At 42.5% G+C, this 22,875-nt stretch overlaps 1 protein-coding gene across 1 annotated transcript in view; it reads left to right on the top strand.

The window, feature by feature from the left end:
* The window catches only part of GMDS (GDP-mannose 4,6-dehydratase), a 661,927-nt gene that overhangs the window by 137,159 nt on the left and 501,893 nt on the right, over window positions 1-22,875 (top strand). The window contains exon 2 of the mRNA XM_006085713.3: window positions 8,421-8,465. Within this exon, the coding sequence (XP_006085775.1) occupies window positions 8,421-8,465 (45 nt within the window). The remainder of the gene's footprint in view (window positions 1-8,420; window positions 8,466-22,875) is intronic.

Raw genomic sequence — 22,875 nt, forward strand, 5'->3', positions numbered from 1 at the left:
GCATTGTTAATAAATTCTATAGAGACCACATTTTATGTTAAAACACCTATAGGCCCATCATTATGGAGTGATTGATCCCATTAGTGAAGCAAATTGCCGTAGAAATAATTCACACACACACACAAACACATACATATTTCAAATCCTTGCTCTGGCTATTGAGATCTTAGGAAGTTTATTGGTCTCAGTTCATCTCAGGTTGTTCTTTATAAAGTAGAGATAATAAAGCATTTGGAACATGCCTGGCATATCCTCAATGCTGCACAAGTATTTACCTTTATTATTACTTTTATCACCATATTTTGTACTACTAATAGGTCATTTTAAGACTTTTTTTCCTCTGAGGGATAAAAACTTCAGCATGAGTGTCAAGAATGGCAGAGTGGGAGAGAGAAAAACACGTGAGGTTCAGGCTAAGGGAGATTACATTTAAATAGGCAAGTAAGTCAGTGGGTGCAGTATTCTTTAAGCATGCTTTTATTTATGTGGAGATGAACAGGTTAGCTCACCCTTGATATGTCTTTGTATTATGTACACCCAGCACACATGCAGACTGTTAATAAATGTCTCTGGACTTACTTTTGAGGTTTTTAAAACATTTTTGAGACTGTTTGAAATATATGTTTGTGTATTGTCCTCCTAATCAATTAAAAAATTATCTTTCTATACCTTATTAAAAACTGTTAACTTTCTGCTCTGTTATTTTAACCTTTAAGCCCATTTTCTTTATAGCATTTGCCTAAACTACAGAAATGTGTTTTACTATGTGGAAATGAATGGTGTTAAGAATGCTGGGTTGTACAAATGTACCTGGAGCTTACATTGTGGTGCTTGTCCTCTTACTTCCCATTCAAACTCAGAGTTTACAATGACCATTTGCAAACTGAAAGAAATGTGCATTTTAAACCAGGTTATTATGGAAATTCTTCCATTGAACATCTGCTAACCTGTTTCAAAATATTTTTGAGTGGCTTTTATTGGAGATAAAAAATAGTAAATTTTATATATGTTCTATACTTATAAGAACAAATCAATTAGCAAAATACAGCTACTAGAAAACTGTATAAAATATAAGAATAAATAATTTTCAGAAGGAATAAAATATATGGTCACAAATATAAAAAATACTTTTCATTCTCAATACTAATCCCAAATTGAAAGAAAAACATCATTTTTTAATTTATCAAATTGGAGAAATATTTTCTAAAATTAAACTTGGATCATTTCTTTCCTCTGTGATATTTTTCACATGTAAATATTTTAAAAATTTTACCATGGACATAAGATTTAAAATTACAGTCTTTTTTTTCCCTTCTTTTAAAAATGCTCACCCAAGCACATTTTCATTGATGTTTAGAGAGGGGGAAGGGAAGAAAGTGGAGAGAGAGAGAGAGAGAGAGAGAGAGAGAGAGAGAGAAAGAGAGAGAGAGAAGAGGGAGAGAGAGAGAGAGAGAGAGAGAGAGAGAGAGAGATTGGAGAAAAGGAAGGAGAGAAAAAGAGACATCAATGTGAGAGAAACATCAATCAGTTGACTCCTTCATGTGCCCCAATTGAATCCTCAACTTAGGCATGTGCCTTGATGGAGAATGGAACCCATGACGTTTTGATGTATAGGATGACCCTCCTACCAACTGAGCCACACTGGCCAGGGCTACCGTTTTTTTTTTTTTTTGCAATTGAGCATGTTTGTGGGGAAATATTCAGGGCAATGGTATACCAATATGTAAGATGATCTTCCAGCTCATGATTTACTGGCAGGTCTAGAGTTTGGCAGCAGAGCCGCTCTCTCTTCCTGCTGTGTGGATATAAGGTGTGTGTGCAACCACTGAGCTTGAAGGGCTCTCTCCCTGGCAGACATTCAGCGCGAAGGAGTGGTTACAGAAAGACTATCTCAGTTGCTGGCACCATCAGTTCTTTATTGTTTAGAGCTTGTTGATCATGTTTCTGAATTGCTGTGCTCCTATCTACTAGGAGGCTAATCTAAGGAAGTAGAAGTCAGTTTTTGAGAAAATAATTTTCAACTTTGAAGAATACAGGAGATGGGAGTTATTTATATGTTTTACATATTGATGGTGTGCTTGTCTTTCAGTCAATCAGTTAATTATCACTCTCCTGATAATTAGTGGCTATGTTCTTTTTCTTCACTTGGTAATGCAAGGTATGTTTTACTTGGTTCTGAACTGTAGACATTCAACCAGTGTCTTCATCTTAGATCTTTTCTTTGTATATTTAGTGAAAAATTCTGAAGTCTGGGAATCCGGAGACCTGCTTTTTGTTATTGTTCCTTCTTGTTCTTTGTGGGGATACAGCGTGTGCTGCTTTCTAACTGTGACTGTACACTAAACATTTCTCTGTTTTGAATCTCAATTTCCTGATCTGTAAAATGAGAGAGTTGGATTAATTAATCCCTATGGTCTTTTAAATTCTTTGAGTGTGACAGAAATTTTATTCAATGATTTGTGTTACAAACATGAGCCAGGTTAAAACACTTTTCAAATATAGTCTGCCTCTGGGCTTTTCACACTACAATGGCAAATCTTCCCTTTGGTAACTTTAATTTTAAATCAAAACAGCACCCTCTGTTATTTATTTAGGTGTTTGCATTTTTCTTATTGGAGATAATAGATTACTTTTACTGTAATTGCAATTAGCTGAAAAGATGCTTATTTTAGAGTAATTAGAATGCATTGAGTTAGGGAGCATAAAAGGTGGTGTAAGCTAGTGCTTTCTCTTCTTACAGAAAATATTCTATTTCCTGATGCTTGAGATGAACTAAACAAAGAAATTCATTTTATTATGGCATGATTTCTTTAGCCCAATACTTCTTATCTTATTCTATTCAAAGAAGCTGCCAAAAGGTGCTTAGGCAGAAACATACAGTATAATTTAGTATGCAGTTCAGAGAGTCCACAATCTCAAATTGCATAGAAAAAAGTATCGTGCTCATTTGTCCTTCTGGGCTGTAAGTTCATCCATGTTTGATGAGAGAGGAGAAATGCTAGTCTTCTCTGCAGGAAGGTAGTCTACCTGGCACACACATGTTTGGACGTGGGTTTGAGATGAGGGTTGTTTATGCTTTTTCAGTCTTCTGTGGCCATTGGGAGAAGGGGAAAACTTCTGTCCATCAGCTTTTTATAGATGTGAAGTCTAAGGTAGTTTTCATACTGCAGCCAAGATATGATTTAGGTAATTTCTGGAATTACTCCCCCCTTTTTAAAATTTTATCTTTATTGTTGAAATTATTACAGATGTCCCTTTTTCCCTCCACATTGACCCCCTCCACCTTGCTTCCCCCACTTCCTAGGCCTTGGCTACACTATTGTCTGTGTCTATGGGTTATGCATATATGGTATAAGTTCTTTGGTTAATCTCTTCCTATGCCCCCCCTCCTTCCCTCTGAAATACATCAGTCTGTTGCATGCTTCGGTATCTCTGGATCTATTTTATTCATCAGTTTATTTTTTTCATTAGATTCCACATATATAAGTGAGATCATGTGCCATTATGCTGTTAATATTTGACAAAGGAGGCAAGAGCATACATTGGAATAAAGACAGTCTCTTCAATAAATGGTGTTGAGAACATTCTATAGGTACATCAAAAAAGTGAAACTAGACCACCAATTTACACCATACACAAGAATACACTCAAAATGTATAAAAGACTTAAATGTAAGCTGTGAAACCATAAAAATCCTTGAGGAACCCGTAGGCAGCAAAATATCAGACATTTCATGTAGCAGAATTTTCACTGATACAATGCCTATGGCAAGAGAAACAAAGGAAAAATATAAACAAATGGGTATATATCAAACTAAAAAACTTCTGCACAGCAAAAGAAACCAGCATCAAAATGAAAAGGGAATTCACTGTATGGGAGAACATATTTGCCAATGATACACCTGATAAGGGGTTAATTTCCAAAATACATAAAGAACTTATGCAACTCAATACCAAGAAAACAGACAATCCAATTAATTGCTGGAATTACTCTTAATTTTTATGGCTGTTTATCTGGAACATTTCTGAGTACTTGTGAAAGGTAAACAGAGATACCTAAGTATAGGGACTATAGATACCAGGCACACCTAAATTTGGTCCTTTTGAACCTTGGGCAGTGGCCCTGCCCCCTTGGCTCTAGAGCCCAAAACATACACCTACCACCAATTGAAGTTCACCTCCAAACAATACTACACTGCTCCCTAAGTAGTGCATGTGCCCAATGAGATCTGAGAAATTTCAGACGCTGTGCCCTGTTCCAAAATTACAAGATGTCTCTGAGTTTGGGTCACCTGATTAAAACTAGAAACACTGTTTAATCCATAAAAATACTCTGTACTGGAAAATGACTAAATCAATTTGGTTTAAAATGAATACACTTATATTATTTTATTTTGTTGGGTTCAAATGTGTTTTGGTATGTCCCATGTAGAGAAGAGGGTGAAGAAGGAGGCTGTTTCCTAGGTCAAAGTAATGGGAGATGTGGATTCTCATCCTGGCTTCGTCTCTAGTGTGATGTTAGGCAAGTTGGCTAACCTCCATGTGCCTTAGTTATCTCAGATGCCAAATGGCAGCTTGCCTTCTAGGCCGAGTTCTTGTAAAAATGAGAAAATATTTCTGTCTTGAAAATGTTAAAGCCATGGTGATTACTTAAAACTATGTAGCATTTAATATGAAATGGATACTCTTAATAACCACGTGCAAAATTAAATTTAAGAGTCACAATTGGGATATTATTTCTCCAATTACAGTTTTCTGTAACAGGGATTGAACCCAGGCTGGAATTTGTATCAGACTAATTATGTTCATAGCGAATGAGTTGGAAATTTAGTCCATGAGTTCCTTGCTTTCTGAGGAGTTGGGTGTGAGAATTTAGTGTTGGTTGCAGGTTCTCAGTTACCATGACATTAGTCATTAGTCTAACAACCCTGTTCTTCTAGAGGAGTTAGAAACAGTAATCCTTCTGGGTTGGGGGACGCTTGTCTGTTTAGATTCCGTGTCTCCAAGCATAGTCCCCTCAGGGACCTGGGGAGAGGACGAAGGGAGGCCCACTGGGCGCCCTGGGACAGAGACCAGGAGGCCTCGCTGTGCTCCACTTCCCACTCATTGTGCTGCCCAGGCCCTATCACTTGGGAGGCCTGGCAAGGAAGTGAAGAGGAAGCGCATGCCACTACTGGTTCAGAATGTTCCAGCGCAGTTGGAAAGTCTGAGATGTGGCCTGGGTGAGAAGAACAAGACCTTATTGACAGGGTTCAGTCTTGTCAGGTCTGTTTCACATCAGCCTTCTACATAATCACAGCTCTCCTGCCCCCATGGGCCTCTAGCACTTTCACCTCTGCCTCAAAAAAGACAAGAAAACCAACACCTTCTGTGCAACTGTGTTAGACCATAAAGTATTTTAACTTTTTATTCCAAGAGAAATTATGAAACATGAAAAGTTTGGTGTTGTTTGCTTCAAAATGATAACACCAACAAGATAAAACAAAAATACATACTTCTTAGGCTTTTCCACTTAACATAAAAGTAGTCATCGTACTGTAAATGCTTTTTCTATTAAGCTGTTTTCTTATTGATCAATTTGTAAGACTACTGACTATTCTCACATTTCCGATGATCATGGAGAATGACCCGGCTTGTCCTGGTCAGAATTACTTAACCCCCTCATCTGATTTAGTTTGCATATTGGATATATAAAAATTATGCAATTGTGTATATTTTAAGATTGAAAGGAAAGGAATATGCCAAACTACTTTTCTTTTTCTCCACTTGAGTCTGCCAAACCAGAATATTTACGTCAAAAAGTCAGAAGAAAATCTGCTGGATGTTTTAGTGAGCCACAGAGTATGTCCCTGTATGCCTTGCCTGGTCATCCTGCTTAAATTTATGCGTGACTTCTGAATTAAGTAATAAACATCCTCTGGGCAGTCCTGTCATTTTCCAGGACTTGTAGGTGTCTCCAAGTCAAATAATGGAAATAATAAGGCCTTTTCTTTTCCCTGGTGTATTAGATAGGAACTTTTGAAATTAAATGGATTATTTTAAGCTTTTTTGTTGTTGTTGTTTATTGTTTCTTTGTTTTTAATCCTCACCCGAGGATATTTTTCCCATTGCTTTTCTGAGAGAGTGGAAGGGGAGAGAGAGAGAAGAGAGAGAGAGAGAGAGAGAGAGAGAGAGAGAGAGAGAGAGAGACATTGATGTGAGAGAGACATATCCATTGGTTGCCTCCCACACATGGGATTGAACCTGCAACCCAGGTACATGCCCGTGACTGTGAATCAAACCTGTCGCCCTTCGATACACAGGTCAATGCTCCAACCACTGACCAGGGCTAAGCTTTTTTAAACAGAGGAAATCAAAGAAAACCTGAATATTCCCAGCTATTTTTGAGTAAACAAATTTCTAGTAGTTGGAGCCTCCCATCTTTCTGTGCATCTGGATGGGATGGAGAGGACCTACCTGGACTAAAAGCAGAAGAGCAGTTGCAGGATTGCTTGCAAAATGTCTATGCAATTCATTTTCTGAGCAAGGCTGGTGACTTTTTATAGAACCTCTAGAATGGCGATTTCTCATACTTTCTGTACCTGCCAGTGGCACATGGAATATATTAGTTTAAATGGACCATTCTTACTCAGAAAAATGTAAAAGAATTATAAAAAACTGATTGAAAATCCCTGTGTTTAGTCAGACACCCGTATGTACTTTTCTTTTTAAAATCCTCACCAGAGGACATGCTTAGAAAGACAAAGGGGGAGAGTGAGAGAGGGAGAGAGAGAGAGAGATAAAGAGAGAGAGAGAGAGAGATCCATTGATTGCCTTTTGCACATGCCCCAACCTGGGATCGAACCTGCAACCCAAGTATGTGCCCTGGATGGGAATCAAACTGGCAACCTTTTGGTGCACAGGACAGCACTTAACCTACTGAGCTACATCGGCCAGGCTAGACACCCTCATTTAATGTAGAGATAACTGCATGATTTAAGATGCATACAAATTAAGTATTTATTATTTTACTAGAGGCCAGGTGCATGAAATTCATGCACTCAGGGGAGAGGGGGAAGCCCTCAGTCTGGATTGCAAGAGGGCGTAGGCCAGGCCTCAGGACCCCACCTGTGCACGATTGGGGCCGGGGACATGGGAGGTTGGCCATCCGGGGAGGGACCGCGGGAGGGCTTAAGGGCATGTCCGGCCCATCTCGCTCATTCCCCATCGTCTGGACCTAACCTACCCGTCAGAGCATCTGCCCCTGGTGGTCAGTACATGTCATAGAGACTGGTCGACCGGTCAACTGTCTACCCTCTGGTGGTCAGTGCATGTCATAGGAAGCAGTTGAGTGGCCTTAGCATATCATTAGCATATTATGCTTTGATTGGTTGACTGGACAACTGGATGACTGAACACTTAGCATATTAGGCTTTCATTATATAGGATAAAAAAGATAAACAACTTTCTTTTAAGTTTGTGTGCATGAACACATATATGTAGTGATAATAATACAAATCTGATCATGTCTACCACCCTATCACCCTGACCCCCACTTCAAAATCCTTTCTTTAGTGACTTTACAGAATTCTTGGATTAGAAGCAAACTCTCACTGTGCCTGGAAGGCCTCCCTGCAAAGGCGCTCTCCTTCCTCCTCTCCACCAAGGTGTCTTTTCTATGATGTCAGCACCCTGGTATTCTCTGCCTCCTCTTCACACTCACACTGCTCTCTCCCCAAACCTCTATAACTACTTTCTCATCCTTTCCCCAGAGATGCCTTTTGCAACTCTCAGAATTAGAGTTTTGTTTTACCAAAGCCTTCTTCTTTGCCTCACATATTTTGTATATTTTACATGCGTGATTTTCAAGCTTTTTTATCTCATGGCATATAAACTAATTGTTGAAATTATGTGGCAAAAATGCTTTTGCTGATGTGTCAAAAAAATAGGTATATTTTGATTCATTCATACAGGATGGCTATTGTGTTGGCTGTTGCCATTTTTTTATTTGACAATCTAAGGGAAAAGAGTTTAGTGACCCAGACTAAATAGGTACTGCATGTTTTAAAAATTCTTGGAGCACATTACTTGAAATTTGCTGTTTTAGACACCAGTGTGGCCAAACCTAACTCTAAATCCATCTGCTTCTGAAGTGTCATGTTCTTTCTTTAGTCCCATGTTAATCCCCTGGATTTTAACTTCTTTCTCTGTGAGTATGACAATGATAACACTTTACTGTGCATTCAAATGAAATAACGTCAACAGTGGGACACCTTTTAGTGTTTACCATCTTCATCTGTATTACTTTTATTTTATTTGCCATGATTCATAATTTAAGTTTATAGAACCTCTTAAATGCTTTCCTCAAAACTCCTAGTCTTGGCTGCCTTCTTGACTGGCCATGATGGGCCTGACGTTTTTCAATTTTCCTTCTCTTCCCAGGATGGTTCATACTTGGCTGAGTTCCTGCTGGAGAAAGGCTATGAGGTGAGTGACTCAGTGAGCAAGCACAGGCTGGTGGAGTCACTCGGACACAGTGGCCTCCCGCTTCCTCTGCTGCCGTCCTCCTGTGCATGTTTTCCACTGAAACTCTGATAACAAATCATAATCAGGGGAAGAATGTGCCTTTTGGCTTGTAACCATGCCAGCTCATTGTGCTGTTTATCTACTGGTGAGCACTGGTGGCTTCCCCTGTTCCTTAGTGTTTAACTGCTCTGCACGCTTCCCACATTCTAAGATAAAGCAGCAACCTGTGTAAGCTGACAGCTATAACATCATTTGGGTTAATTTATGATGTGATGTGCTACATAAAAAAGTTCCACTCACAGTGAAGTCACTTAATTCGGAAATTACACAGAGCAATAAAAACCAAGTTGATCTCCGGCAAGCTTAAATGAAAAATTAACACTTACAGATTTTTGCTTTCTGAAAGGTGGCCGTATAATTTATGGAAGCTGAAACTTTGGGGTTCGCTGCTATCATCATCATTATTGTTGTCTTCTTTTTCTCCTCCTTCTTCTCCTTCAACACTTCCTGCTTTCTTTAAAAGAAGCAAGGGTACTGTATTTTAAATTTGATATAGGTTTGTGTGTATGCCTTACCTTTTTAAAAACCAGTTTTCAGATATGTATATCTATATAAATTCATGTTATACAGAGAACAAAAACCTGCACAGTGATCCATATGCCCTGGCCTGATTTGGGAGTTTTTACATTAATCATTTTGGATTCTCTGTTTATCCCAATTGGAGTTGCATCGCTCTATAGGCAAATGGGCAAATACCAGCAAGGAATTTGGCAGCTAACTGCCAAAAGCATTTGAAGGAAAGGAAACTTATTTTATTACTTTAACTCGTAATCTTTTCTGAGAGCCTTGACTTTTAGACTTTAAGAAGTAATATCAGATATGTTTAGTACCTTTTGTACCCTTATCTAATAGCTAGTTCTGTATCTTACAATAATATGAAAATAAGGCCATGTAATTATGAATGTATTATACATGTACACATATATTTATATACATAGATTCCTACTATAATTGAGTGATAAATACATATTCTAAAGAGCAACAGATTTTAGAATAGATTATATATCGTACAGAAGAGTTTTTTTAGCTGCAGACTGTTTTTTAAAAATATACTTTTATTGATTTTAGTGAGAGAGGAAAAGAGAGGGAGACATAGAAACATCAGCGAGAGAGAAATACCAACATTGATCCATCAGCTGCCTCCTGCACATTCCTTACTGGGGATTTACCCTGCAACCTGGGCATGCACCCTGACCAGGAATCTGTCTGGTGACCTCTTAGTGCACGGGTTGACACTCAACCACTGAAGCACACCAGCCAGGCCAGACTGGTTTTTATTCTGGCGAGCTTAACATAATCTTTCAGTAAATCTAAAAGGAAAGGTGTGGCAGAGAGACCTTGGACAAACAAGGGGTCTTTGGTAGCTAGAGAGGTTGTGTATCGAGTAAAAGAGAAGGCGCTGAGTAATAATTCATGAGTTCAGGACACGCTACTCCAAAATCTGGCACCTTGACATAATGGATATTTTAGATGAAGGAGTCTGAGAAAATGACAGAAGTTTTTCCTGTAAATCTGTCTTTGTCAGTTTAATGTAGAGGAGGAAAAATTTTTCCTCGACCCTTCTAGGGTCCCTGGCTGGGTCTGAAAATTAAATTGAAAACCATACAAATTTATTTAATAAAAGTTTTACATGACAGGAAGCTTTCATGAGGAACTGAAGATATGAGAAACAATGAAACTTAAGTATTTTTATGTTAGGTTTGATGGAGTGGGGACAGTCACGGAGATGTATGGTAGGTCGAGGATTGCAAGGTAAGTGTAGTACACTGGGGGAAACCTAGCAAGGTCTATTTGTTAGGATTCTTCTAGATGTACTCTTGTTTTTGGAGATAAAGATGCTCCTCTTCTCTGCGTGTAGAGAGAACACCTCTTACATGAGGGCTCTATGACTGCTTCAAGGGACAAGGGCAGGGGGAAGGTCAGAGTGACCATCCTGCTTCTGCCATTTCCTAAAATTTCTTCAAACTAAATTACTCAATATGCCAAGATGCCCTATTTCGAGGTAGTGTTCCCTGAACCACATTGAAGTCATCACAGTTATGGAAGAGAGAGGTGGTACATCAGAAAGAATCCTCGGACTGCATAGGTGTTAGGGTCTACTTACAAGGTGGACACAGGGGACTGAGACTTAAGATGAGGATGGTGGGAACAAGGAGTGTCTGTAGCTAGTCCAGAGAAAAGGGAATGGCTTTGTGAGGTATGGCGGGCTCTATGACAAGTGGTGGACTGATGATCAGGCCTGGTCTCTGTAATAGATGGTGGATAAGTGGTGGGGCCTGGTGTCTGTGACAGATGGTGGACTAGTGATGGGGCCTGATCTCTGTGATAGTTGGTAGACAAGTGATGGGGCCTAGTATCTGTGATAGATGGTGGATAAGTGATGGGGCCTGGTGTCTGTGATAGCTGGTGGACTAGTGATGGGGCCTGGTGTCTGTGATAAATGGTAGACTAGTCATCAGGCTTGGTGACTATGACAGGTGGTGGACAAGTGATGGGGCCTGGCGTCTGTGATAAATGGTAGACTAGTGATCAGGCTTGGTGATTATGACAGGTGGTGGACTAGTGATCAGGCCTGGTGATTGTGATAGATGGTGGACTAGTGATGGGGCCTGGTGTCTGTGATAGCTGGTGGACTAGTGATGGGGTCTAGTGTCTGTGATAGCTGGTGGACTAGTGATGGGGCTGGTGTCTGTGATAGCTGGTGGACTAGTGATGGGGTCTGGTGTCTGTGATAGCTGGTGGACTAGTGATGGGGCCTGGTGTCTGTGATAGATGGTGGACTAGTGATGGGGCCTGGTGTCTGTGATAGATGGTGTAATAGTGATGGGGCCTGATGTCTGTGATAGGTGGTGGACTGGTGATTGGGCCTGGCCTCTGTGATAGATGGTGGGCTAATATTCAGACCTGTGGACTAGTGATCAGTCATGTGGTTCCCCTGGATGTGGTGGATGGTAAACATTCTCAAATGTTTGTCTTCCACTGGCATTTGAAATTTTAAGAGCAGATGTGATTCTGATAAGGATAGACAATAGAAGGCCTAGTTGGCAAGTCACAGTCAATGGGTGGCATGAATCATTGGAACAATGATTGGCAAGAAAAGAGAGGTTGAGGAGTGAGATTCTCAAATGTGATATAAAGAAGTATTATAGACAATACAGAGCTACAAAGCATAACCAGAAATGATTCCTCCTCATAGCACAGGGTAAATGTGAGTTATGTATGAATGAGAGGGAGTAAAAAGGTGTTTATCCAAAATGTATTCAATTTTAATAGGCTGCTGTCTGCAGTTTTAAGAGATTGATCAAATTGGAGAATAAATATTGAAAGGAATCTGATGGTAACAGGCTTTATTTTTCTGTCTTAGGTCAAAGTAAATATGAGAGTGATTTTTTGAAGAGGCTACATTGGAAAATTTCCAGAATTATCAGCAGCAGTCCCTGATTACTCAAGACCATGAGCAAAATAACAGGGTTATTAAATAACATGTAGTAGGATAAGAGTAAGATACATACCTGCATTGACAGGGTCAACATCAGCAATTTTGGGTGGGCATAGACTTCTAATTCAACATGTGCTCAATCTTCAATGTGCATCAGAATCTTCCAGAGCCCATTGTAACACAGATGACTGACTCAAAGGTCTGGAATCTGCCTTTCTAACGAGCCCCTAGTTGTAACTGATGCTGCCCTCCTGGGTACCACAGTTTGAGAACCAGTGCAACTAAAGATTCAGATGAGATAATTAAATCATAAGATAATTTGTGGGGACTTGCTTCTCTGAGCTTTCATCTGATTTTGAATCTGGCCTTTGTATAAGGAATATCACTAGGCTCAGAAGTAACTGGAAACAATATACTTTGGGGCAGCAATGTGTAAGCAGGAGCAAATAAACACTGGGAAGAAGAGCTACAAATTCTATGAATAGACAATACCTAGGCTGAGTTCTTCTTAGAAAACAAAGGGGCAGACTTTAACTAGCTAGCATAGCAAGGTCATTTTTTATTGTGAAAATGGGGAAGCAACAGTCAGCTGGAGGGAGGCAAGTTGAAGAGTAAATGGGTGGTTGGGTAGGGATGATGGGCCTGCATGGGCAAGAATAAACTCTATAGAGAGTTAAAATAGCACAATTAAATATACCCCTTTACTCCTTTTTAGTAACAAAGAAAACAACAACCAACAAAGTAAAGGTATAAAAAGGTTGGCTAATCTTAAAGCAAAAACATAACGTTGACAAACAACTTGAAAAGGAATGTCATGTATTAATAGATTGATTAGTCTGTATTAAATACCTTGTATGACTTCACACAGTAGGTCCGAAGCTATTGGACATAATCACCTAATTTGGCCCCTGAAATCCTCCCATCTACTAGTAGTCATGTTTTGAATGAACTATTTTCACGTGAAAAAGTGAAGGGATGCTTCATCCCTGGTCTAGTTCTCATTGAGAAGAGACTCTATTTGAAGGTTTAAAGTTACAGTTTTTAATCTTGATAGTTTCTTGAATTTTGATCAAGATTAAACATTAAGGAGAGCATAAAGAGAATGGATCAAACCCTAGTTCATTATTTATACAATATCTATAGGTGTCACTCATGATGAGGAAAACACTAAGAATTGTCAGGTTTTATAGAATATCACCCTTTAAAATGTTATATATTTGCTTCTTTAAAAAGACAGAGAAAAGAGGAACAGAATTATAAAGAATAAAATGGCAATAACTACATACCTATAATAATCACTTTAAATGTAAATGTATTAAAGGTTCTAATCAAAAGACATGGTATAGCTGCATGGATAAGAAAACAAGAACCACCCTGGCTAGGTTGGAGCATGGTCCCATACACCAAAAGGTTGTGGGTTTAATTTCTGGTTAGGACACATACCTAAGTTGCAGGTTTGATCCCCGGTTAGGGTGAGTACGGGGCAACCATTCACATGTTTCTCTCTCACATCAATGTTTTTTTCTCTCTCTTCCTTCCTCTTTAAAATCAATTTAAAAAAACTCACATATCCTTGGGTGAGGATTAAAAAAAAGAAAAGACCTATTTATATGCTGTCTACAAGAGGCCTACCTCAGAATGAAAGACACACAGATAAAGTAAAAGGATGGAAAAATATATTTCATGGAAATGGTAACAACAAAAAAAGCTGTGGTAGGTATATTTGTATCAGGCAAAACAAACTTTCAAACAAAGGTTATAATAAAAGACAAAAAAGGACATTCCATAGTGATTGAGGGATTAATCCAACAAGAGGATATAACTCTTGTACACATTTTGCACCCAATATAGGGGCATCTAAATATACAAAGCAAATTTTGATGGACATAATGGGAGAGATTGAAAGTTATACAGTCATAGTAGGGGATGTGAATACCCCATTGACATCAATGGATTGATCTTAGACAGAAAACCAACAAGGAAACAGTGGCCTTAAATGATATATTAGATCAGGTGGATTTAATTGATATTTTCAGAGCATTTCACCCCCCCAAAACAGAATATACATTCTTTTCAAGGGACATTTTCCAGGATGGATCACATGTTAGAATACAAAACAAGTCTCAATAAATTTGAGAAGGTTGAAATCATACCAAGCATCTTCTCTGACCACAATGGTATGAAACCAGAAATCAATTAAGAGAAAAAAACTGAAAAGCACACACGGAGGCAGAATAACATGTTAAACAATGAATATGTTAACAACAAGAACAAGGAAGAAATCAAAAGATATCTTGATACAAATGAAAATGAGAACACAACAACCCAAAATCTATGGGACACAGTGAAAGCAGTCCTAGTAGGGAAATTCATAGTATTATATGACTACCTCAGGAAACAAGAAAAATCTCATATGAACAATATAACTTTACACTTAAAGGAACTTGATAAAGAAAAACAAACAAAGCCCAAAGTGAATAAAAGGAAGTAAATAATAAAGATGAGAGTGGAAATAAAATAGACTCTAAAAAACAATACAAAACGTCAATGAAACCAAGAACTAGTTCTTTGAAAAGATAAACAAGATTGATGAATCTTTGACTAGACTCATCAAGAAAAAGAGAGAAGACCCAAACAAAATCAGAAATCAAAGAGAAGTAACAACTGACACCACAGAAATACAAAGAATTATAAGAGAATATTACAAGCAACTTTATACCAACAAATTGGATATTCAGGAAGAAATGGATAAAGTCCTAGAAACATACAATCTTCCAAAACTGAATTAAGACAAAAAAAAAAAAATCTGACCAGACTGATTGCAACTAAGGAAATTGAAGCAGTGATAAAAAAAACACACACAACAAAACACACACACACACACACACACACAAACTGCCTATAAAAAAAGTCCTAGACCAGATGGCTTCATGGGTGAATTTTACCAAACATTCAAAGAAGAACTAACACCTGTCCTTCTCAAACTATTCCAAAAAATTCAAGAGGGAAGACTCCCAAGCTCATTTTACAAGGAGACCCACATTATCTGAATTTCAAAACCAGATTAAGACACTACAAAGAAAGAAAATTATAGGCCAATGTCCCTGACGAACATAGATGCAAAAACCCTCAACAAAATATTAGCAAATTGAATTCAGCAATACATGAAAAAGATCACACATTATGATCAAGTGGGATTTATTCCTGGGACACAAAAGTTGGTACAATATCTGCGAATCAGTTAACGTGATAGAACACATACCCAAAATGAAGGATAGAAATCATATGATCATATCAGTAGATGCAGAAGAAGCATTTGATAAAATTTAGTACCCATTTATAATGAAATTTCTCAGCAAAGTGGGAATAGAGAGAACATATCTCAATATAATGAGACCACATATGACAAACCCATAGCTAACATCATACTCAATGGGCAAAAACTACAAGCATTTCTCTTAAGATCGGGAACAAGACAGGATTGTCTACTTTTACGACTATTATTCCATAAAGTAGTGTAAGTCAGAGCCACAACAATCAGACAACAAGAAGAAATAACAGGCATCCAAATTAGAAAGGAGGAAGTAATGGTTATTATTTTCCTATGACATGATACTGTATATATAGAACCTTGAAGATTCCACCCCAAAACTACTAGAACTTACAAAGGAATTTAGTAAAGTAGCAGGATACAAAAGAAGTATTTAGAAATTGGTTGCGTTTTTATATATCAATAATTAATCATTAGAAAGGGAAACTAAGTACACAAACTAAGTATTCAATTACAATTAAATAAAAAAATACATAGGAATACATTTAGCCAAGTAGATAAAAGACTTGTACTTGGGCAATTATAAAATAATGAAGAAAGCAATTGAAGAAGATAGAAATAAATGGAAGCATATACCATTCTCATGGGTAGGAAGAATTAACACTATTAAAATGTCCATACTACCCAAAGCAATCTATAGTTCAATGCAATCCTTATCAAAATACCAATAGCATATTTCACAGAACTATAGCATAATTAAAAATTTTATATGCTATAAAAGACATCCAGTAGCTATAGCAATCTTGAGAAAGAACAAAGTCAGAGGTATCACACTACCTGATACCAAACTGTACTAGAAAGATATAGTAAACAAAATAGCATGGTACTGTCATAAAATCATACATAGATCAATGGAACAGAATAGAGAACCCAGAAATAAACCCATGCCTATATGATCAATTAATACTTGACAAAGGAGGAGAGAACATACAGTGGGATAAAGACAGTCTATTTAATAAATGGTGTTGGGAAAATTGGACAGATGCATGCAAAAAAATGAAACTAGACCACCTTCTTACAGAACATACAAGAATAAACTTGGAATGGATTAAAGACTTAATCCATTAAAGACTTAAATATAAGACTTGAAATCATAAAACCCCTAGAAGAAAACATAGGAAGTAAAATTTCTGACATTTCTAATGGTAATTTTTCTGATATATCTCCTCTAGCAAGGGAAACAAAAAGGAAAATAAAAAAATGGAACTACATCCCACTAAAATGGTTTTGCATGGTGAAGGAAACCATCAACAAGACAACCTATTGAGTGGGAAAAGATATTCACCAATGATATGTCTGATGAGAGATTAATATCCAAAATTTATAAAGAACACATGCAACTCAACACCAAAAAAAACAAAACAAAAAAACCCACAAATAGTCCAATTAAAAAATGTGCAGAGGACCTGAATAGACATTTCTCCAAAGAGAACATATAGATGACCAATAGACATATGAAAAGATGCTGAACATCACTAATCATCAGAGAAATGCAAATGAAAACCATAATGAGATATCACCTCACACATGTCAGAATGGCTACCATCAATAAATCAACAAAGAACAAGTGTTGGTGAGGATATGGAGAAAAGGGAACCCTAATGCACTGTTGGTGGGAATGCAGACTGGTACAGCCACTGTAGAAAACAATATGAAGAGTCCTCAAAAATTAAAAATGGAACTGACGTATGTCCCCATGATTCTACTTCTGGGTATATATTAGAAGAAACCCAAAACACTAATGCAAAAGAATAGGTGCACCCTTATGTTTATTGTAGTGTTATTTACATAGCGAAGGTATGGAAGCCACCCAAGGGCTTATCAGTAGATAAGAGTTTAAAGAAGTGGTGAATATACATATATATATATATATATACAATGCAATATTACTTGGCCATAGTAAAGAATGAACCCTAGTTGGTTTGGCTCAGTGGATAGAGCATCGGCTCTTGGACTGAAGCGTTCCTGGTTTGATTCTGGTCAAGGGCACGTTCCTCGGTTGGAGGCTCCATTGTGGCCCTAGTCGGGTGTGTGCAGGAGGCAACCAAACAATGTGTTTCTCTCACATCAATGTTTCTCCCTCTCTGTCTCTCCTCCTCCCTTCCACTCTCTAAAAATCAATGGAAAAATATCCCCTGGTGAGGATTACCCAAAAAAAAAAAAAAAAAAAGAATGATATCCTTACCATTTGTGATAACATGGATAGACCTAGAGGGTATTATGCTGAGTGAAATAAGACAATCAGAGAAAGAGAAATACTATGTGATTTCATTTATATGTGGAATCTAAAGAACAAAATAAATGAACATACAACATTGAAACAGACACATAGATACAAAAAACAGACTGTTTGCCATGGAGGAAAGTGGTTGGGTGACAGGGTGAAAAATGTGAAGGGATTAAGAAGTACAAATGGGTAGTTGCAAAATAGGTATATGGATTTAACACTTGGGTTGCGGGAAACGAGTTAAGTCGGCTCGCGTGAATTGCGCGTACTCCGCGGGAGCCGTCTTAAACTCGGTTCATATAGATTTGCGGTGGAGTGCGGGAAACGTGTAAACTCGGGCCGATTGTAACTGCGTATTACCAAATATTTCATTTCAATCGAACCCATACTTCAAAAGATATAGGCATTTTAACGCGCCATCTTATATTTTGGCGGGAAATTCACCCAACACCGAAGTGTTAAAATACAGCACAGAGAATATAGTCAATAATAGTGTAATAAATATGGTGCCAGGTGGGTACTAGAAATATTTGGGTGGGGAACACTTTGTGAAGTATCTAATCTAATAAAAGACAAACATGCAAATTGACCGTACCTTCACTACGCCTTAAGCCACGCCCACCAGCCAATCAGAGCAACTATATGCAAATTAACCCAACCAAGATGGCAGCCGGCAGCCACGGAGCTGGAGCGTGCAGGAGGCTTGGTTGCTCCAGTGATGGAGGAAGCCAAGCTTCCCGCCCGTCCTGGCCGCCTCTGAACTCCACTGAAGGCAACAAAGTTTCAATTATAGAAGGTAAATAAATCTCAGAATAAAAAACAAAAAGGAAAAAAAGAGAGGCTGGGAGCTTCCGTTGCCGGGGGGCTTGGCCAGCCTGAAAACGGCCTTCAGTCCCTCACCCAGACTGGCCAGGCAACCCAGTGGGGACCCCCACCCTGAAGGGGGTGTGGCAAGCCTGAAAACAGCCATCAGCCCCTCACCCAGGCTGGCCAAACCTCCATGGGGTGAGGGCCCCCACTGGTGGTGGGGCTTGGCCAGCCTGCAAACAGCCATCAGCCCCTCACCCAGCTGGCCAGGCTCCCCAGTGGGGACCCCCACCCTGAAGGGGGTGTGGCCAGCCTGCAAACAGCCATCAGCCCCTCAACCAGGCTGGCCAAACCTCCATGGGGTGAGGGTCCCCAATGGGGGGGGACGGCTTGACCAGCCTGCAAACAGCCATCAGCCCCTCACCCAGGCTGGCCAGGCACCCCAGCGTGACCCCCACCCTGATCCGGGACACCTTATAGGGCAAACCAGCCAGCCCCCACCTATGCACCAGGTCTCTATCCTATATAATAAAAGGGTAATATGCAAACTGACCCTAACAGCAGAACCACTGGGAATGACTGGTCACTATGACACACACTGACCCCAGTGGGGACCCCCACACTGAAGGGGGTGTGACCAGCTGGAAACAGCCATCAGCCCGTCATTCAGGCTGGCCAGGCACCCAAGCAGGACCTGCACCCTGATCCGGATCACCCTTCAGGGCAAACCAGCCGGCCCCCACCTGTGCACCAGGCCTCTATCCTGTATAGTAAAAGGGTAATATGCAAACTGACCCTAACAGCAGAAAGACTGGGAATGACTGGTCACTATGACACACACTGACCACCAGGGGGCAGACGCTCAATGCAGGAGCTGCCCTCTGGTGGTTGGGGGCTCTCACATGGGAAGAGCTCTTCTCAGCCACAAGCCAGGCTGATGGCTGCCAGTACAGCGGTGGTGGTGGGAGCCTCTCCTGCCTCCTCAGCAGCGCTAAGGATGTCCGACTGCAGTTTAGGCCTGCTCCCTGCTGGCAAGTGGACATCCCTAGAGGACTGCTGGGCTGCCAGAGGGATGTCTGATTGCCATCTTAGGCCCAATCCCCCGGGGAACAGGCCTCAGCCAGCAGGTGGTCATCCCCCGAGGGGCCCCAGACTGAGAGAGGGCACAGGCCGGGCTGAGGGACTCCCCCAAGTGCACAAATTTTTGTGTACTGAGCCTCTAGTATCCTATCTAATAATAGACAGACATGGTAATTAACCATACCTCCGCTATGCTTCCAATTGGCTAATCAGGGTGATATGCAAATTAACTGCCAACAAAGATGGCGGCCAGCAGCCACGCATCTGAAGTGAACATGAGGCTTGGTTGCCCCGGCAATGGTGGAAGCCAAGGTTCCCCGCCTGCCGCAGCCCAGCTCTGAGCTCCGGATGCAACAATGTTGCAATTATAGAAGCTAAACAAACCCCAGGTACCTGCTTTCAGCCGGCCGGCCTCGGAGCTGGAGCTGCAACAAAGTTTCAATTACAGAAGGTAAATAAATCCCAGAATAAAGAAAAAAAAAGAAAAAAAGGGGAGACTGGGAGCTCCAGTTGCAGGCTTGGCCTGCCTGAAAACAACCCTCAGACTCTCATCCAGACTGGCCAGGCACCGCAGTGGGGACGCCCACCCTAAAGAGGGTGCAGGCAGCTTGAAAACAGCCCTCAGCCCCTCATCCAGGCTGGCCAGGCACCCCAGTGAGGACCCCCACCCTGAAGAGGGTGCAGGCAGCCTGAAAACAGCCCTCAGCCCCTCATCCAGGCTGGCCAGGCACCCCAGTGGGGACCCTCACCCTAAAGGGGGTGCGGGCAGCCTGAAAACAGCCATCAGCCCGTCATCCCGGCTGGCCAGGCACCCCAGTGGAGACCCCCACCCTAAAGGGGGTACGGGCAGCCTGAAAACAGCCATCAGCCCGTCATCCCGGCTGGCCAGGCACCCCAGTGGGGACCCCCACCCTAAAGGGGGAGCGAGCAGCCTGAAAACAGCCATCAGCCCCTCACCCAGGCTGGCCAGGCACCCAAGCAGGACCCCCACCCTTATCCGGGACACCCTTCAGGGCAAACCAGCCGGGCCCCACCCGTGCACCAGGCCTCTATCCTATATAGTAAAAGGGTAATATGCAAACTGACCCTAACAGCAGAAAGACTGGGAATGACTGGTCACTATGACACACACTGACCACCAGGGGGCAGACGCTCAATGCAGGAGCTGCCCTCTGGTGGTCAGTGTGCTCCCACATGGGGGAGCTCTGCTCAGCCACAAGCCAGGCTGATGGCTGCCAGTACAGCGGTGGTGGTGGGAGCCTCTCCTGCCTCCTCAGCAGCGCTAAGGATGTCCGACTGCAGCTTATGTCTGCTCCCTGCTGGCAAGTGGACATCCCTCGAGGGCTGCCAGGCTGCCAGAGGGATGTCTGATTGCCATCTTAGGCCCAATCCCCTGGCGAACAGGCCTCAGCCAGCAGGTGGTCATCCCCCGAGGGGCCCCAGACTGAGAGAGGGCACAGGCCGGGCTGAGGGACCCCCCCTCGTTCGGAGTGCACAAATTTTTGTGCACCGGGCCACTAGTCTACACTAATAAAAGAGAAACATGGTAATTAGCGTACGACCGCTACCCTTCCCATTGGCTAATCAGCATATCCTTATGCAAATTAACTGTCAGCCAAATGGCGGCCGGCAGCCGTGCACTGAATCGAACAGGGAGGCTTGCTTGCTTCAGTGACTGCGGACTCCAACGTTACCCGCCTGACTTGCTGGCCTCTCAGCTGCAACTCTAGGCAACTATGTACTATGTAGCAAATATAGAAGCTAAAAAAAACCATAGAAACCGGCTTTCAGTCAGCCGGGCTTCAGCCAGCCTGACCGCAACATTGTATCAATGTTTTCAGCAGTGAGGCCTCAGAGCTAAAGCTGGCCCAGAATACATAAAAAAAAAAAAAAGAAAACAAGGAGCGGTTGGGAGCTTCAGTCACCCGCCAGCCGGAAAACGGCCCTCAGCCCCTCCGCCAGCCTGGCCAGGCACCCCAGTGGGGACCCGCACCCTGATCTAGGACACCCTTCAGGGCAAACCAGCCGGCCCCCACCCGTGCACCAGGCCTCTATTCTATATAGTAAAAGGGTAATATGCCTCCCGGCACCGGGATCAGCGTGACAGGGGGCAGTGCCCAAACCCCCTGATCGCCCTGCGGCTCTGTGTGTGAAAGGGGGCGGGGCCACAACCTCCCTATCCGCCCTGCTCTGTTCATGACAGGGGAAGGTGCCCCATCCCCTGATCAGCCCTGCTCTGTGCCTGATAGGGGGGAGCTCCCCAATCCCCTGATTGCCCTGCGGCTCTGTGTGTGACAGGGGCGAGCTCCCCAACCCCCTGATTGCCCTGTGGCTCTGTGTGTGACAGGGGGCGGGGCCACAACCTCGCTATCTGCCCTGCTCTGTTCCTGACAGGGGAAGGCGCCCCAATCCCCTGATCACCCTGCGGCTCTGTGTTTGACAGGGTGCGGCGCACCAACCCCCTGATCGGCCCTGCTCTGTGTGTGACAGGGTAGAGCCATAACCTCTCCATCGGCCCTGCCTGAGTGTGAAAGTGGCGGCGCCCCAACCCCCTGATCCGCCCTGCTCTGTGGGTGATAGAGGATGGCGCCCCAACCCCCCTCCACGGGCCTTGCTCTGTGTTTGACAGGGTAGAGCCATAACCTCCCCATTTGCCCTGCCCTGAGTGTGACAGGGTGCAGCGCCCCAACCCCCTGATCCGCCCTGCTCTGTGTGTGACAGGGGGCGGTGCCCCAACTCCCCTATCAGCTTACTCTGTGCATGACAGGGGGGAGCTCCTCAACCCCCTGATGGGCCCTGCTCTGTGCGTGACAGGGGGGAGCTCCCCAACCCCCTGATCGACCCTGCTCTGTGTGTGACAGGGTACGGAGCCCAACCCCCCTGATGGGCCCTGCTCTGTGAGTGACAGGGGTCAGCGCCCCAACCCCCTGATGGGCCCTGCTCTGTGAGTGACAGGGGGCAGCGCCCCAACCCCCTGATTGGCCCTGCTCTGTGAGTGACAGGGGGCAGCGCCCCAACCCCCTGATTGGCCCTGCTCTGTGCGTGACGGGGTGAGGCCGCAACTTCCCTATCGACCCTGCCTTGAGTGTGACAGGGGGTGGTGCCCCAACCCCCCAATCGGCCCTACCCTGAGCGTGACTGAGGGTGGCATCACAACCTCCCGATCCTCCCTGCTCTGTGCATGACAGGGGGCGGCGCCCCAACTCCCCAATCGGCCCTGCTCTGAGCCTGACCAGGGGCTGCCACCTAGGGATTGGGCCTGTCCTCTGCCACCCGGGAACAGGCCTAAGCCAGCAGGTTGTTATCTCCGAGGGGTCCCAAACTGGGAAAGGGCACCAGCCCGGCTGTGGAACCTCACTCGGCCCGGCCGCCACCGTCGCAGAGGGGGAAAAATCTTGTGGGAAGGGGTGTTTTATTATGTAATTAT

The sequence above is a fragment of the Myotis lucifugus genome, unplaced genomic scaffold (genome assembly GCF_000147115.1).
Source record: "Myotis lucifugus unplaced genomic scaffold, Myoluc2.0 scaffold_21, whole genome shotgun sequence".
In the NCBI taxonomy this organism is placed as follows: Eukaryota; Metazoa; Chordata; class Mammalia; order Chiroptera; family Vespertilionidae; genus Myotis; species Myotis lucifugus.